General features: G+C 46.1%; 1 protein-coding gene across 2 annotated transcripts in view; it reads left to right on the top strand.

The window, feature by feature from the left end:
• The window catches only part of CAPS (calcyphosine), a 46,742-nt gene extending 43,105 nt beyond the window's left edge, over window positions 1-3,637 (top strand). For both annotated transcript variants that reach the window (XM_056551978.1, XM_056551979.1), the window contains exons 4-5: window positions 2,838-3,047; window positions 3,171-3,637. In XM_056551978.1, coding sequence (XP_056407953.1) covers window positions 2,838-3,047; window positions 3,171-3,272 — 312 coding nt within the window. In that variant the 3' untranslated portion in view covers window positions 3,273-3,637. The remainder of the gene's footprint in view (window positions 1-2,837; window positions 3,048-3,170) is intronic.
• Window positions 3,638-16,031: the final 12,394 nt, after the last annotated feature.

Raw genomic sequence — 16,031 nt, 5'->3', positions numbered from 1 at the left:
CGCTCGATCGGGATGGAATCAGCGCCGGTCTTATGCAATGGAGAAGGAAGAGAAGAAAGGATCCTTTGTGGCGCTCTTCATACGATAGGAGTAGTGAAATTTAAGCCGTATTACCAGCAGTGAATTAGAAATGAAAACTGGTTTATTAGAGCGCTCGTGGACAACGCGTTTCAAAGGGTTGCCCCCTTCTTCATCAGGTCCAGTGATAGGTCAGAGTAAAAAGTACGTCATTATATGCAAAAAAAAGCCCAAGATACACAGGATAAAACATAAAATGACAGCATCCATATAAAATGCATTACCCTAAAATACACTCGTATGGAAAACTATTAAAATATTGGTCACTTTTAAGGAGCAACCACTGCACCATTTTCCTTCTGTTTCGTCTGGGACTCGCAGGGAATAGGAGGAAACAGAAAAGACGCTCAATGGACACGTTGTAGTGTCAGCTCTAGACTTGGATGCGCTAAACAGCTACTGCTTCGGCTGTAGCCACAATGGGAGACAGCCGAGGAGCAGCTAGGTTCGTCCAGAGGGCGGCAGAGCCCCGCTTTTAGAACCAGATCTCCACCTGTGTATTTTAATAGTTTTCCATACGAGTGTATTTTAGGGTAATGCATTTTATATGGATGCTGTAATTTTATGTTTTATCTTGTTTATTGTGTGTACTTATGTTTTTATGTTTATCTTTCCCGCACTCTTACCTGTGTAGTTCGCGGGCTTTTTTTGCATATAATGATGTACTTTTTACTCTGACCTATCACTGGACCTGATGAAGAAGGGGGCAACCCTTTGAAACGCGTTGTCCACGAGCGCTCTAATAAACCAGTTTTTATTTCTAATTCACTGCTGGTAATACGGCTTTAATTTCACTACTCCTATCGTATGAAGAGCGCCACAAAGGATCCTTTCTTCTCCTCCTCTATTCACATCACTGGCCATTCATATTTTCCGCCCAGAGATGTGATTGGCCGGATGGTTTCAGCCAATCACAGCTCTGAGGAAAAGATGAATGAATGAGTGGCCGGCCCGGGGTACAGTCAGAGCAGGGATGCGAGCGATGTATACAGCCGCTCCATCTCTGCTATAGATAGGAGGATCACAGCGGTAGTGACACCCGCTGTGATGTGTCCTTTAGCAGGCACTACTACTCCCAACATGGAGCACACTCTGCTCCATGCTGGGAGCTGTAGTACCTGTATTAATAGACAGATCGCAGCAAATGTAACTTCTGACACCCGCTGCGATCTGTCTATTAATGCAGGTTCTACAGCTCCCAGCATGTAGTAAGGAAAGATCACTGCGGGTATCACTCCTGACACCCGCTGTGATCCTCCTGTATAATGTATGGATGCAGCGGACGGCGCTCTTCTATGGTCCCCTGCACGCCGTATATATACACATTCTGATTTCTCACAGAGAGCTGTGATTGGCTGGAACCATCTGGCCAATCACAGCTATCTGCGGGAAATATGAATATGTGTATATATACGTCAGTGCAGGGGACCAGAAAAGAGCGGCCGCGGCATCTATACATTATACAAGAGGTTCGCTACGGGCGATCTGTCAATAAGTACAGGTAACTACTACTCCCATCATGGGAGTAAATTTAACGCTTTACCCGCTGACATAAATTGATCCCTGTTTAAAAATTAATAAACATTTCGTAATAAAAAAAGATACATTTCGTTAGGTACAATTTTTTCCATCACTACTGTATCTTTTTTATGAATTTTTTTTTATGGTACCCTACGAAATTTTTATAAAAAAGGTATCTCCAAAAAAGAAAGTCCAAAAAAGAATAAAAACCGACTGCAGAAAACGCAAAATTTAAAACCAACATGGCGTTTTTCTTGACGTTTTTGCTCTCCCATAGATGAAAACGCCCCGATTTCAGGGCAAAAAACACCATACTAGGTATTGTCGGGCGTTTTGAAAATCCAGCCTCTGAGCCCAAAATTGCTGAAAAACGCCAAAAGGATAAAAAAAACGCCAAACTGAAAAATGCCAAGTGAATCTGGCATTTTGCCGTTTACCATTGGCTTGCAGCTAACATCTAAACGCAGCATTTTTTTAACTGAAAAAACACTGTGCGGGAAAATTGGAGTTTTTGACGGCGTTTTTGCAAAAAAAAAACATCAGTGGAGTTCCAGCCTAACAGCTTTTATTAAGGCTTGAGCAGGTTCAAGTTTGTGGAAATCCAACATTTCTGCTCCTTTTCCTACCATATCTGCAATTATTTGATCTCCCATCTGTCATATGATATAATATAAAGTGAATGTGTCTCCTAGGTTTTTTTTATTAGAGCCAGTTACTGAAACATGTTCTTTTTTTCGAAAATATATCTTTTTTTTTTTTTGTATGGCCATCTTGCCTTAGGTGTTTTTAGCAGCATTAAGCACCATGCTTTAGATCATGCCCTATGGACATAGACACAATAGATTGGTCCAGACTCTATTCTATGAATAGTATTGTTTAGGCATGCTCTGTAACCTGCAGAGATCATTGAGTAGGGAGAGGAGAGGCTGAGTTCTGGGCAGAGTAGGCAGATCCCATCTTATCTATACACTTGTGTCACCTGTAATCCTGTCCATGATATAAGGAGGACACTGCTGGAAAATGATCTGTATCGTCTCAGCTTAGTTTTCGATTTAATGGTCAGAATCATGACTGCAAGATTTCGGGATTATTTTATAACATAGATGATAAAATAGAAGAAACATCGTCAAAAATGCCTTTAAAATGCATTTAACATAAAAACTTGATTAGATCATTTTCTGATGACACATTAATTATGCAAAATGTAGTAACAATGCATTGAAATTCTGTTTCCGTAGCCTCCAATGTCCAGTGCTCGCAGACAAGTTATACTGCAGGCTTTTCATAAAATGGATAAGACAGGTGATGGAGTCATTACTATTGAAGATCTGAAAGGTGTCTACAATCCAAAATGTCACAAGAAGTATCAGAATGGAGAGTGGAATGAGAGACAAGTTTTCTCACATTTCTTAGGAAACTTTGATTCACCCAATAACAATGATGAACAGGTATGTCTCATGGCATAAAATACTACATAATAAGGATGACATGAGGCATGAGACACAGCTGGCCTGATGTATAGAAGTTTCTATTTGGTTTCAATGAATTTTCTTTTTGTTTTGTTTTTTCAGGTAACTGAAGAAGAATTTCTTAATTACTACAGTGGGGTCAGTGCCTCTATAGACAGTGACGCATACTTTGTGGTGATGATGAAGAACGAATGGAAACTATAACATTATATGTGTTCCCTTCTATTGCAGTAAACTAAGTGCATATATACAATCTATATAATCTTATTGGTCGAAAAAGCCGAAAGTAACCAAAGCAGGAAAGTTACGTAATTTACGTAACTCCCATTGACTTTAATGGAAGTTGCGCAAACAGCACAGCCCCTTAAGCTACACTGTTCATGTAAATTTCTTGGTTCGGCCTCTTTTGTCTTTTCCGGCCACCTCCAGCTTCACAAAAAAGCGGTAGGAAAGGAGAAAGCCAGAAGTGCGGAGGTGGGACAATCTCTTTAACAAAAACGCTTGAAGCATAATACACTAAAACTTAACATTTATTTAAATCCATTAAAATACCAACAAGGTAAAAATGCAGAATTCCATCTACAACAAGAAATCATGTTCAAGACAAAGCCAATAATGATACAAAATGACACCGTCACCCATCTACAGATTGATACAGAACAGCCAAATATCAATATCAATTATAAAGTACAAAATCTGACCTAAAAGGTAGAGGAGGAGTGTAGGAATGGGAAAGAATCTGGAGCGGAAGGGATCTGGGGAAAAGGGAAGCCCCCTGGGGAAAAGGGGAGGGCATGAATGGCCCCCTACCTTACTCCCCCAAAGTTGGCCCCTATTTCTATTCCTAATCCTTGGCAGAGTTAAACGCCCTGATAAGGACAGCCCCACAACGGAACCTACCCCTATGCTTCTCCTATCTCGACCCTTACTACACACACAATAGGAGATATGAGCCCTCTATCTCACTAATAGGGTCTATCTAACTGGGTGGACAGGAGAAGGAAAAATGCCCCGCCAGGCCTTTTGCCCAATATATAATTGGTCATGTTAGGACAAAGGCAAAGGTAATACAATGTATATGTCAAAGATTGTAGCAAATTATGCAAATATACAATATGTACAAACGTGTCCAAAGTAAGGTGAGTCAGTTAGGGGTTATGCATACCTAGGCCCTCCCCTTTCCCCCACATTCTTTCCCATTCATTCACCCCTCCTCTACCCTTTTGTACATCATGCAGTAATTGGTATTGATATTTGGCTTTTCAGTACCAGTGGATGGATGATAGTGTCACCTTATTTCATAATTGGCTTCATCTTGAACACCATTTCTTATTATAGATGGTATTCTGCATTTGTACCTTCTTGGTATTTTAATGGATTAAATAAATGTGATAGCGATTGGTGGATTGTGTTGATTCCCATTATTTCACAATTTCCAATTTATAATTTCTTCTTTTAATAAAGTTAATTCTTTGGATGACTTTGTCATCAGCAATACATTGTAAGGGCTCATTTATGCTACAGAATCTCTGTCATGAGGTATTCCATCTGTAGTGGGCACTGGCAGAACAAGGCAGTGCTAGGACAGCTCAGAAATGGGCCATCTCCATAATTGGTAATGCATTTCCAAGCGCAGTCTGCTAAAAGAATGAACGTTTATGCTCATGGCCTTATGAGTCTGCATTCCGGAATACTTCCGCAGAAATTCCTTAGTGTGAATGGTGCAGCAGAATCCCGTTGAAAACAATGGGAGGCTGCTGCAGTGTATTTTCAACAGCGGAATTCCCTCTGTGAAAATACATACTCTTAAAGGGGTAAATGACTAGCCTAAAGGCCCTATTAAATGACACAATGCCATCTAAGCTCTGATCTCGTAGATCGGCACTTGTTTACAGGTTGGTGGGGAGGGTGCGATCAGCCATTGGCCAGACATCCCCTATTTCACTGGGTGATTTGCAGCTGATGGCTTATTTCTGTCCCGATGTCAGCCTGTTTGACCACTAATTGGCCACTGTAATAGTTATTATTTATCTCTCAGTGGGATTTGGACTGCCACATTGTCTTCACTTTTTAGAATGAAGAAGCAGCAGTGCCATTTAGGCTGTCTTTACACATTACTGCATGGGTTTTTGTTAGAAAATACATTATTTACATAATTGCGGTAAAATGCAAATTTTTTTTACCAAAATGTTGGTAATTCGCATTAAAATCGCATGCCATAATTAGCTGCAGTAGTGCTAGTTGGCAATGTACGAACACAGCCTCAAGGAGATCCTTTACAGTACAACTCCTGCACAGCACAACTCCTGGCCACACTCTGGGGTTTATTTACTAACGTGATCCCGAGTCTTTTTTGTCAGGTTTTGCCCCCAAATTGTGTCGCACGTCCCTTGCGAAACAATTTGTGACCCAAAAAAACTAAATCCTCCATTTTACAAGTAAAAACCCAGGGCGTGGCCACGGGAGAAAGTGGGCATGGTCCAGGCAAAAGGGGTGTGGTCCTGACAGTTTTGAAAAATCCCAACATATTTACTATGGTTTCCACAAAAAATGTGGTGGATTTGAGCTGAGGAAAACCCAATAGATCAAAACAGTTGTAAAAAAAAAAAAGCAAAACGTAGGGAAAAGTGCAAAATGTAGGGAAACCTTAGTAAATACCTTGGGAAAATACCTGTCGAAAATCAAGACCCACAAAGAAAACTCCACTCCACTCTTAGTAAATAAACTCCACTGTGTAGGTAATAACTTTGGGGGAGATTTATTAAAACCTGTGTAGAGGAACAGTGGTGTAGTTTGATAAATCTCCCCTTTGTCTCTTCCTTATCGTGATTGGCAGAGTTCTTCGAAATCAGGTCATATACATATCCCAAAGATTGAAATACAAATTAAATGCTCTTTTTATGGTCATGATTGAGGTCTTGACCATGCTTAGAATGCTCCTTCCTCTCTCCTGCATGAAGGAGGTGAGTAACAAGAATATGGCCTCCCAATACTAAATAATAACTGCTGTATTTTTATATGAGATAAGAGATTTTATTTATGATTTTTGTGAAGTTTCACCTATTGTTAATTGTCCAAATGCTTCCTTATAGAACAGATGTTATAAAAACCAATAGCGCAATTTAATGACAAATGTACTTTGACATATTTCTATAGATATATCTTGTATTTAGCGATATATTCATTTTATCAGTGTCATTCTTTACTTGCATGCAGAGTAATAATCAGTGAACCTGTCTATAGAAGACACATACAAAGTCTCTGAATGTAATAGGGGAAATTAATCCTGTTTAATACTTAGATGAAATAAGTAGTCTAATAATGTGGCAAGTTTCTCACAATGGTTTTTGCTGTTTAATAAATTTGGCACATCTTTTAAATACTATTGTCTAATTCTGTACCAACTGTTAGTTGGCTTTCCGTGTACAAAAATTTGGTAAACTGTGTCACATTTCAAGCTGCACCCCCCTTGCCTCTAAGCCACGCCTAATGTCTAACCCAGTGAAATTAAAAAAAATTAAAAATGGAAAAGCACCACAATGCACAAAATGCACAATATCTATTTGTCTGTGGGTATGTAGATTACAGTGTTGCTTTAGACAGCAATTCACAAATGACGTCTTCTCTAATCAGCGTCGTTCCCTTTTCTTCTCCATCTGGTCCGGGCCATCATGACAATTTCTTCCAGCCACAATTCTTCACCGTTAAACCTGCAAGACAAACCTATTTGGTTCCACACTTTTTTTTAACATGTTTGGCAGAGGGGTGTAGAAGAGTGTACATGGGTGACAGTGGGCAAAGGGGTGATAGAGGGGTGTACATTGGTGACAGAGGGGTCTTGGGGGTGGACAGGAGTGTACATGGGTGACAGGAGTGTAGGGGAGTGCACATGGGTGACAGAGGGGTGTACATGGGTGTTGAGGGGTGTAGAAGAGCGTACATGGGTGGCAGAGGTTTGTAGAGGAGCCTACATGGGTGGCAGAGGGGTGTAGAGGAGCGTACATTGGTGACAGAGGGGTGTAGAAGAGTGTACATGGGTGGCAGAGTGGTGTAGAGGAGCATACATTGGTGGCAGGACTGTAGAGGAGTGTACATGGGTGACAGAGGGGTGACAGATGGGTGTAGAAGAGTGTACATGGGTGGCAGAGGGGTGTAGAGGAGCTTACATTGGTGACAGGACTGTAGAGAAGTGTACATGGGTGACAGGACTGTAGAGGAGTGTACATGGGTGACAGAGGGGTGACAGAGGGGTGACAGAGGGGTGTAGAAGAGTGTACATGGGTGGCAAAGTGGTGTGGAGGAGTTTACATTGGTGACAGAGGTGTGTAGAAGTGTGTACATGGGTGACAGGACTGTAGAGGAGTGGACATGGGTGACAGAGGGGTGTAGAAGAGTGTACATGGGTGGCAAAGCGGTGTAGAGGAGCATACATTGGTGACAGGACTGTAGAGGAGTGTACATGGGTGACAGAGGGGTGACAGATGGGTGTAGAAGAGTGTACATGAGTGGCAGAGGGGTGTAGAGGAGCGTACATTGGTGACAGGACTGTAGAGAAGTGTACATGGGTGACAGAGGGGTGTAGAAGAGTGTACATGGGTGACAGGGGGCAAAGAGGGTGACAGAGGGGTGTACATTGGTGACAGAGGGGTCTTGGGGGTGGACAGGAGTGTACATGGGTGACAGGAGTGTAGAGGAGTGTACATGGGTAACAGAGGGGTGTAGAGGGGTGTACATGGGTGACAGAGGAGTGTACATGGGTGTTGAGGGGTGTAGAAGAGAGTGTACATGGGTGGTAGAGGGTTGTAGAGGAGTGTACATGAGTGGCAGAGGGGTGTAGAGGAGCCTACATTGGTGACAGAGGGGTATAGAACAGTGTACATGGGTGACAGAGGGGTGGCAGATGGGTGTAGAAGAATGTATATGGGTGGCAGAGCGGTGTAGAGGAGCATACATTGGTGACAGGACTGTAGAGGAGTGTACATGGGTGACAGAGGGGTGACAGATGGGTGTAGAAGAGTGTACATGGGTGGCAAAGGGGTGTAGAGGAGTGTACATTGGGGACAGAGGGGTGTAGAAGTGTGTACATGGGTGACAGGGGGCAAAGGGGGGGATAGAGGGGTGTACATGGGTGACAGATTGGTGTAGAAGAGTGTACATGGGTGGCAGAGTGGTGTAGAGGAGCGTACATTGGTGACAGGACTGTAGAGGAGTGTACATGGGTGACAGAGGGGTGACAGATGGGTGTAGAAGAGTGTACATGGGTGGCAAAGGGGTGTAGAGGAGTGTATATTGGGGACAGAGGGGTGTAGAAGTGTGTACATGGGTGACAGGGGGCAAAGGGGGTGATAGAGGGGTGTACATGGGTGACAGGGGGCAAAGGGGGTGATAGAGGGGTGACAGATGGGTGTAGAAGAGTGTACATGGGTGGCAAAGGGGTGTAGAGGAGTGTACATGGGTGGCAAAGGGGTGTAGAAGAGTGTACATGGGTGACAGGGGGCAAAGGGGGTGATAGAGGGGTGTACATGGGTGACAGGGGGCAAAGGGGGGGGGATAGAGGGGTGTACATGGGTGACAGAGGGGCGACAGATGGGTGTAGAAGAGTGTACATGGATGGCAGAGCGGTGTAGAGGAGCATACATTGGTGACAGGACTGTAGAGGAGTGTACATGGCTGACAGAGGGGTGACAGATGGGTGTAGAAGAGTGTACATGGGTGGCAAAGGGGTGTAGAGGAGTGTGCATTGGGGACAGAGGGGTGTAGAAGTGTGTACATGGGTGACAGATGGGTGTAGAAGAGTGTACTTGGGTGACAGGGGGCAAAGGGGGTGATAGAGGGGTGTACATGGGTGACAGAGGGGTGTAGAAGAGTGTACATGGGTGACAGGGGGCAAAGGGGGGGATAGAGGGGTGTACATGGGTGACAGAGGGGCGACAGATGGGTGTAGAAGAGTGTGCATGGGTGGCAGAGCGGTGTAGAGGAGCATACATTGGTGACAGGACTGTAGAGGAGTGTACATGGGTGACAGATGGGTGTAGAAGAGTGTACATGGGTGGCAAAGGGGTGTAGAGGAGTGTGCATTGGGGACAGAGGGGTGTAGAAGTGTGTACATGGGTGACAGATGGGTGTAGAAGAGTGTACTTGGGTGACAGGGGGCAAAGGGGGTGATATAGGGGTGTACATGGGTGACAGAGGGGTGTAGAAGAGTGTACATGGGTGGCAGAGTGGTGTAGAGGAGTGTACATTGGTGACAAGACTGTAGAGGAGTGTACATGGGTGACAGAGGGGTGACAGATGGGTGTAGAAGAGTGTACATGGGTGACAAAGGGGTGTAGAGGAGTGTATATTGGGGACAGAGGGGTGTAGAAGTGTGTACATGGGTGACAGATGGGTGTAGAAGAGTGTACATGGTTGGCAGAGGGGTGTAGAGGAGCGTACATTGGTGACAGGACTGTAGAGAAGTGTACATGTGTGACAGAGTGGTGTAGAAGAGTGTACATGGGTGACAGAGGGGTGTAGAAGAATGCACAAGGGTGACAGGGGGGCGTAGGGGGTGACAGAGGGTGTAGAGGAGTGTACATGGGTGGCAGAGGGGTGTAGAGGAGTGTACATGGGTGACAGAGGGGTAGACTGGGGGGTGGTCAGAGGGGTGGGTTGAAAATTGATGACAGAGGGGTGGATAGGGGGGTGGCAAAGGTGGACATGGATGACAAGGGGGATAAAAGAGGGGTGACAAAGGGACAGAGGGGTGAATAGGAGGGGTGGACATGGGTGACAGGGGGTAGACTACGGGGTGGACAGGGGCGTGGACATGGGAGACAGGGGGGGTGAACAGGGGTGACAGGGGGTCAGAGAGGTGATTAGATTAGGGAGAGCACAGGAAAAACAAAACAAAAGAGAGATATGCGCCCCTAGTGAAATGTGTCACAGTACACACAAGCATACAGTAGATGGAATTGCACTCACCCTTTGAGGTTGCGCTAAGAGCGCAACACCTCAGTGGACGTCTGGTTTAAATGGTGCTGGTTATGGATCCGCAGCTGTGGCTCTGCCGGACTTGACCGATACAGGTCCGGAAAACAATACAGGCAGACAAAGCAAAAATTGAGCTGATAGGCGCTGTTCCAAGGCAGTTCATAAAATGGACGGACACATATCAAGCCTGACGAAGGGTCCGTTCCGGACCAGAAACGCGTTGCTGTATTGCCAATAAATCAGATTTTAGGACATTTGATATGTGTCCGTCCATTTTATGAACTGCCTTGGAACAGTGCCTATCAGCTCAATTTTTGCTTTGTCTGCCTGTAGATTAGGGGGAGGACATGGGTGACGGTAGACTGGGGGGGGTGGCCAGAGGGTTGCCCCGGGGGGGGGGGGGGACCTGGGTGACGGGGAGGGGCGAGAGAGGGGTGGACATGGATGACAGGGAGGTGGACATGGGAGACAGGGGGGGTGGAAATGGGAGATGGAGGGGTGGGGTGAACAGGGGTGACAGGGGTGACCAAGGGACAGAGGGGTGAATATGGGGTGGACATGGGTGACAGGCGGTAGATTGGGGGGTAGACTGGGGGGTTGAACATAGGTGACTGGGGGTGGACATGGGGGACGGGGTTGCGGACATGGAGGACGGGCGGTGAACATGGGGTACGGGGGGGTCAGAGGGGTGGACAGGGGTGACAAGGGGGTAAAAGTGACCGAGGGGTGAATAGGGGGTGGACATGGGTGACAGAGGGGTAGACTGGGGGGTGGTCAGAGGGGGGGATGGGGGCGGTGAACATTTGTGACAGCGGATGGACAGGGGTGACATAGGGGTGGCCAAGGTGAACATGGATGACAGGGGGGGATGGACAAGCATGACAAGGGGGGGTTTAAAGAGGGGTGAATAGGGGGTGGACATGGGTGACAGGGTAGACTGGGGGGTGGACAAGGTGGACATGGATGACAGGAGGGTGGACATGGGTGACAGGAGGGTGGACATGGGTGACAGGAGGGTGGACATGGGTGACAGGAGGGTGGACATGGGTGACTGGGAGGAGTGGACATGGGTGACGGGGGGTAGACATGGGTGACGGGGGGTGGACATGGGTGAAGGGGGGGTGGACATGGGTGAAGGGGGGGGTGGACATGGGTGAAGGGGGGGGTGGACATGGGTGACGGGGGGTGGACATGGGTGAAGGGGGGGTGGACATGGGTGACGGGGGTGGACATGGGTGACGGGGGGTGGACATGGATGACGGGGGGTGGACATGGATGACGGGGGGGGGGGGTGGACATGGGTGACGGGGGGGTTGAGGGGGTTAAAAAGGGGTAACAGAGGGGTGGAAAGGGTACAGTACCTTAAGCAAGCCGACACGGGAATCAGGAGCAGCTTGCAGTTCCACAGCATTTTCCTCTCTTCAGTGTAGCAGGGCACCATCTTTGGCTCACTGAAGGAGGAGATGCTGGGGGATGCTGAGAGACTCTGTGTGCGCACACAGGCTTCCCTTCCCCCCTGCGGCACCGTGAGTCACAGGCGCGCAGGCTGGGGCAGGAAATGTAAAAAAAAATTTAAAAAAAAGGAAAAAATGCACAGCAAAATCCCGCAGCACCCCGGGCAGTGCCAAACGGCACCCCGGTTGGAAATAAGTGGCATAACCTGATGTCTAAAAGATGGGTTTAAATATGTTTGGCATTTTAAACCAAAAAATGTTGTTCTTAATCGGGGACATTTATCATCGTTGCTTTGGTAAGCGAGTTCTGTAGGCATTGCTTTTGGTTTTGGTCCTTTTAATTTAGCCTGTGCCTCCTTCCTAAGTTTTAAATGATCAGTGGCCATCTTGTAACTCTTACAAAGGAGCACATGGTTGTGGGCCATCTTTGTTTCCGTAACTGCGCACTCTTATCCTCAACAACAAAATGGCGAAGTTAGCAGAATAACCACAATAAGTAGAGCTGTAAACGAGATTAGGACCCCCAGAACCACACCATGCAGCAACTAATCAGGAACACTTTCTGATCTTAAATGGCATTGTAATGTGCAAAAAACTTTTATATAAGGTAAATACGAATAATGGGGGGAGATTTATCATTGTTGGTTTGGTAAACAAGTTCTGTAGGCATTTTATTTCTTGCTTTCTTGCTTTGGTTTTGCTTATGTGTGACATATTTATCATACTATCACAGGGGGTTGATAAATCTGGCTCACATAAGCAAAAACCAATAAATCACTTTTTAATACCATTTTCTTTAGCACACATAAGCAAAAACCAACTTCAGAACACCAATTTGTAAGTCGCAGCTGTGAATTTTTTCCCCAATATATATATATATATGTGTATATATATATATATATATATATATATATATATATAAATGTGTGTTTAATACATTGTATTTACCACTCCCCCACCCCCTCTAAATGTACGAACCCATTTTTTTTTCTCTGCTCCTTTCAGATCCGTATATCCTATGGGCTACTTCAGATATGATGTTGTACAATGACCAGTGGTTTTTTTTCTTTGTCTTTATATGAATAAAATGGTTAACGAGGGCTTGTGGGGGATTGTTTTTTTAAGTAAAAGTTTTTTAAACTTTTTTTTTACTTTACAGGCTTAATAGTGGAAGCCGTCTTATAGACGGAATCCATTACTAAGCTTTAGCTTAGTGTTAGCCAAAAAAAACAGCTAGTGCTAACCTCCAATTATTACCCTGGTACCCATCACCACAGGGGTGCCGGGAAGAGCCAACAGGCTCTGAGTGTAAAACATGGCGCTCCTGGGCCTAGGCAGTAACAGGTTGGCGTTATTTAAAGCTCCACTTATTTTTTACACTCGGGGCCTGTTGGTACAGGCTCCTCCCAGCACCCCTGTGGTGGTGGGTACCGGGGTAATAATTGGGGGGTTAGCGCTAGCTGCTTTTGTGGCTAACGCTTAGCCCCGGCCTAGTAATGGACTCTATAAGACGGCTTCCACTACTAAGCCTGTAAAGTAAAAAAAAAAAAAAAAAAAAAAACGAATTTTATAAAAAACTTTTATTCCAAAAAACACTCCCCCACAAGCCCCCATTTTATTAACATTAAACAAAAAAATGCTGGTCATCGACGTGGTCCACCAAATCCAAGGTAGTCCACAGGATATACGGATCTGAAATTAGAAGAAAAAAAAACACAAGGAAAATAGGTTAGTACATTTATTGCCCCCTGCTTGCACATCTCCCGCCCACCGTCGCACGACTAAAACTCCCAGCATGTCCTCACTGTAAGGGCATGCTGGGAGTTGTAGTCATGCGATAGCCAGCTGGTGGGAGATGTGCAGGCGGATGACAAGCAAAACAGAGAAGCTTTTCACCTGCTCACACATCTCCTGCCACCTGTGACGCACGACTACAACTCCCAGCATGCACTTGCAGTAAGGACATGCTGGTAGTTGGAGTTGTGCAGCACGGATGGGAGATGTGTGGGCGGGTGATAAGCTTGTCATCTGCCCTCACTGCACAAATACAACTCCCAGCATGCTCTTACAGTAAGGACACGCTAGGAGTTGTAGTTGTGTGACACGGCAGGCCGGAAATGTGCTTGTCACCTTCCTCCGTCAAACAGCTACAACTCCCAACATGACCTGACTGCAAGGGCCTGCTGGGAGTGGTAGTTGTGCAGCAGGGGCAGGTGACAAGCTTGTGACACCTGCTCCCACCACAGGACTACACTTCTCAGCATGTCACCTTCCCCTGTTGCACAACCACAGTACAACTCCCAGCATGCTCTTGCAGTAAGGACATGCTGGGAGTTGTAGTTGTGCTGCACGGGCTGGTGAAAAGCTTGTCACCCGCCCGCACATCTTCCTCCTGCCCGCACTGCACCACTACAACTCCCAGCATGCCCTTACAGTAAGAACATGCTGGGAGTTGTAGTGGTGTAACACAGACGGGAGATGTGCAAGCAGGGGACAAGCTTGTCACCCGCCTGCACATCTCCTGCCCACCCATGCCGCACCACTACAACTCCCAGAATGTCCTTACTGTAAGGGCATGCTGGGAGTTGTAGTAGTGCAGAGCAGGCGGGTGACAGGGAAACCAGGGAAGCGGGCGACATTGTGCTCCCTGGCTTCCCAGTGGGGAAAATTAAATTACGGTAACTTCATATTTCCCTCTGGCAGCTGTGATTGGCCAGAAGGTCTGGACCAATCACAGGTCTGCCTGGAAAATATGAAATTACAGTGCTGTAATTTTATATTCCTGTCGGCCAGCTCCGCTCCCCAGCCACCCGCCCGTATCTACCACCTGCAGAACTACAACTCCCAGCATGTCCCCACTGTAAGGGCATGCTGGGAGTTGTAGTTCTGCAATACCTCGCAAACGGGTGATAGATGCAAACGGGTGGCCAGGGAGAAAAGCTTTACAAAAAGTCTCACAAAAAGTTGTTGTACAGCTCCCCTCCCCGGCCACCCGCCCGCATGTACCACCCACCCGCTAGCTATTGCAGGACTACAACTCCCAGCATGCCCTTACAGTGAGGACATGCTGGAAGTTGTAGTCCCAACAGCTTGCGGGCGGGTGATAGCTGTGAGCGGGTGCCAGGGAGCGGAGCTGTGCAAAAAGTTGCGCAAAAAGTTGCAACTTTTTGTCCGACTGTTTGAAAATCCTGTCAAAAGCAAGTTTGTAAGCCGTCTAGACCCGTTCTGTTCTTCTTCCATCAAAAATAAAAATATACGGATGCAAATGGATGTTATCCATTTGGACTGGTTATTGTTCAGTTAATAAACCCAAAAAATTTTTTTTTTGTTCTGAGCATGCTCAGAAGTAAAAATGGATCAAAAAAACGGATTGAAAAAAATAATTAAATGGATGATATTAAAGGCTCATCCATTTTCCATAGACTTCAATGTAAGTGAAGGTCCTTACATAGGGTGGAGGATGCAAGGTCCTCATGAAGCTATTTGGCCCATGTAGAACAAGTCTTGCTCACCCAAGTGAAGGCAAGAAGTACCCCGGTGGTAAATTTTTTTGACTATATGGCATCATCTTTATAAGTTTAGTTTTTTTTGCAATATACATGTGTTATATGTTTTGGCAGCATGTATGTGTTTTTCTTACCTGTTTGTTGGGCAGGAAGTTCTGTAGTTCAGTTCTGAGTCTGTTGTGGACAAGATGTCACAGCTTTTTTTTTTTTTTTTCTTTGTATGCATGAGAGGAATAAGCCACGCCCCCTCATCTCATCCAGCTGAGTACACCTCCCCTCCCCCGCTGCTCTGTATTCGAAGGACACAGGTCTGCACAGGAGAAGGCCTTCACAGAGAAGATAAGTGTCAGGCTGGGTCCACACTACGTTTTGTCCCATACGGGAGCGCATACGGCAGGAGGGAGCTAAAAGCTCGCGCTCCCGTATGTCACCGTATGCGCTCCCGTATGTCATTCATTTCAATGAGCCGGCCGGAGTGAAACGTTCGGTCCGGTCGGCTCATTTTTGCGCCGTATGCGCTTTTACAACCGGACCTAAAACCGTGGTTGACCACAGTTTTAGGTCCGTTTGTAAAAGCGCATACGGCGCAAAAATGAGCCGACCGGACCGAACGTTTCACTCCGGTCGGCTCATTGAAGTGAATGGCATGCGGGAGCGCATACGGTAACATACGGGAGCGCAAGCTTTTAGCTCCCCCCTGCCGTATGCGCTCCCGTATGGGACAAAACGTAGTGTGGACCCAGCCTCATCTGAAGGGGAGGATGAGAAGTTGTATGGGCTGGGGATCCATAGACTGCAGGGGAATAAATCTCATACTGGGAATGATCTCTATGGGGGAGATATATCAAAACCTGTGCAGAGGAAAACCTGCCCAGTTGCACATAGCAACCAATCAGATTGCTTCTTTCACTTTTCACAGGCCTTCATAAAAATGAAAGCAGCAAGCTGATTGGTTGCTATGAGCAAGTTTTCCTCTGCACAGGTTTTGATAAATCTCCCCTATATGTGAAGGGGAGGGGGGAACTCCTGAA

Source organism: Hyla sarda, chromosome 1 (assembly GCF_029499605.1).
Source record: "Hyla sarda isolate aHylSar1 chromosome 1, aHylSar1.hap1, whole genome shotgun sequence".
Lineage (NCBI taxonomy): Eukaryota > Metazoa > Chordata > Amphibia > Anura > Hylidae > Hyla > Hyla sarda.
Note: the sequence above shows the minus strand (reverse complement) of the source record. Positions and strands in the feature narration are given on the sequence as shown.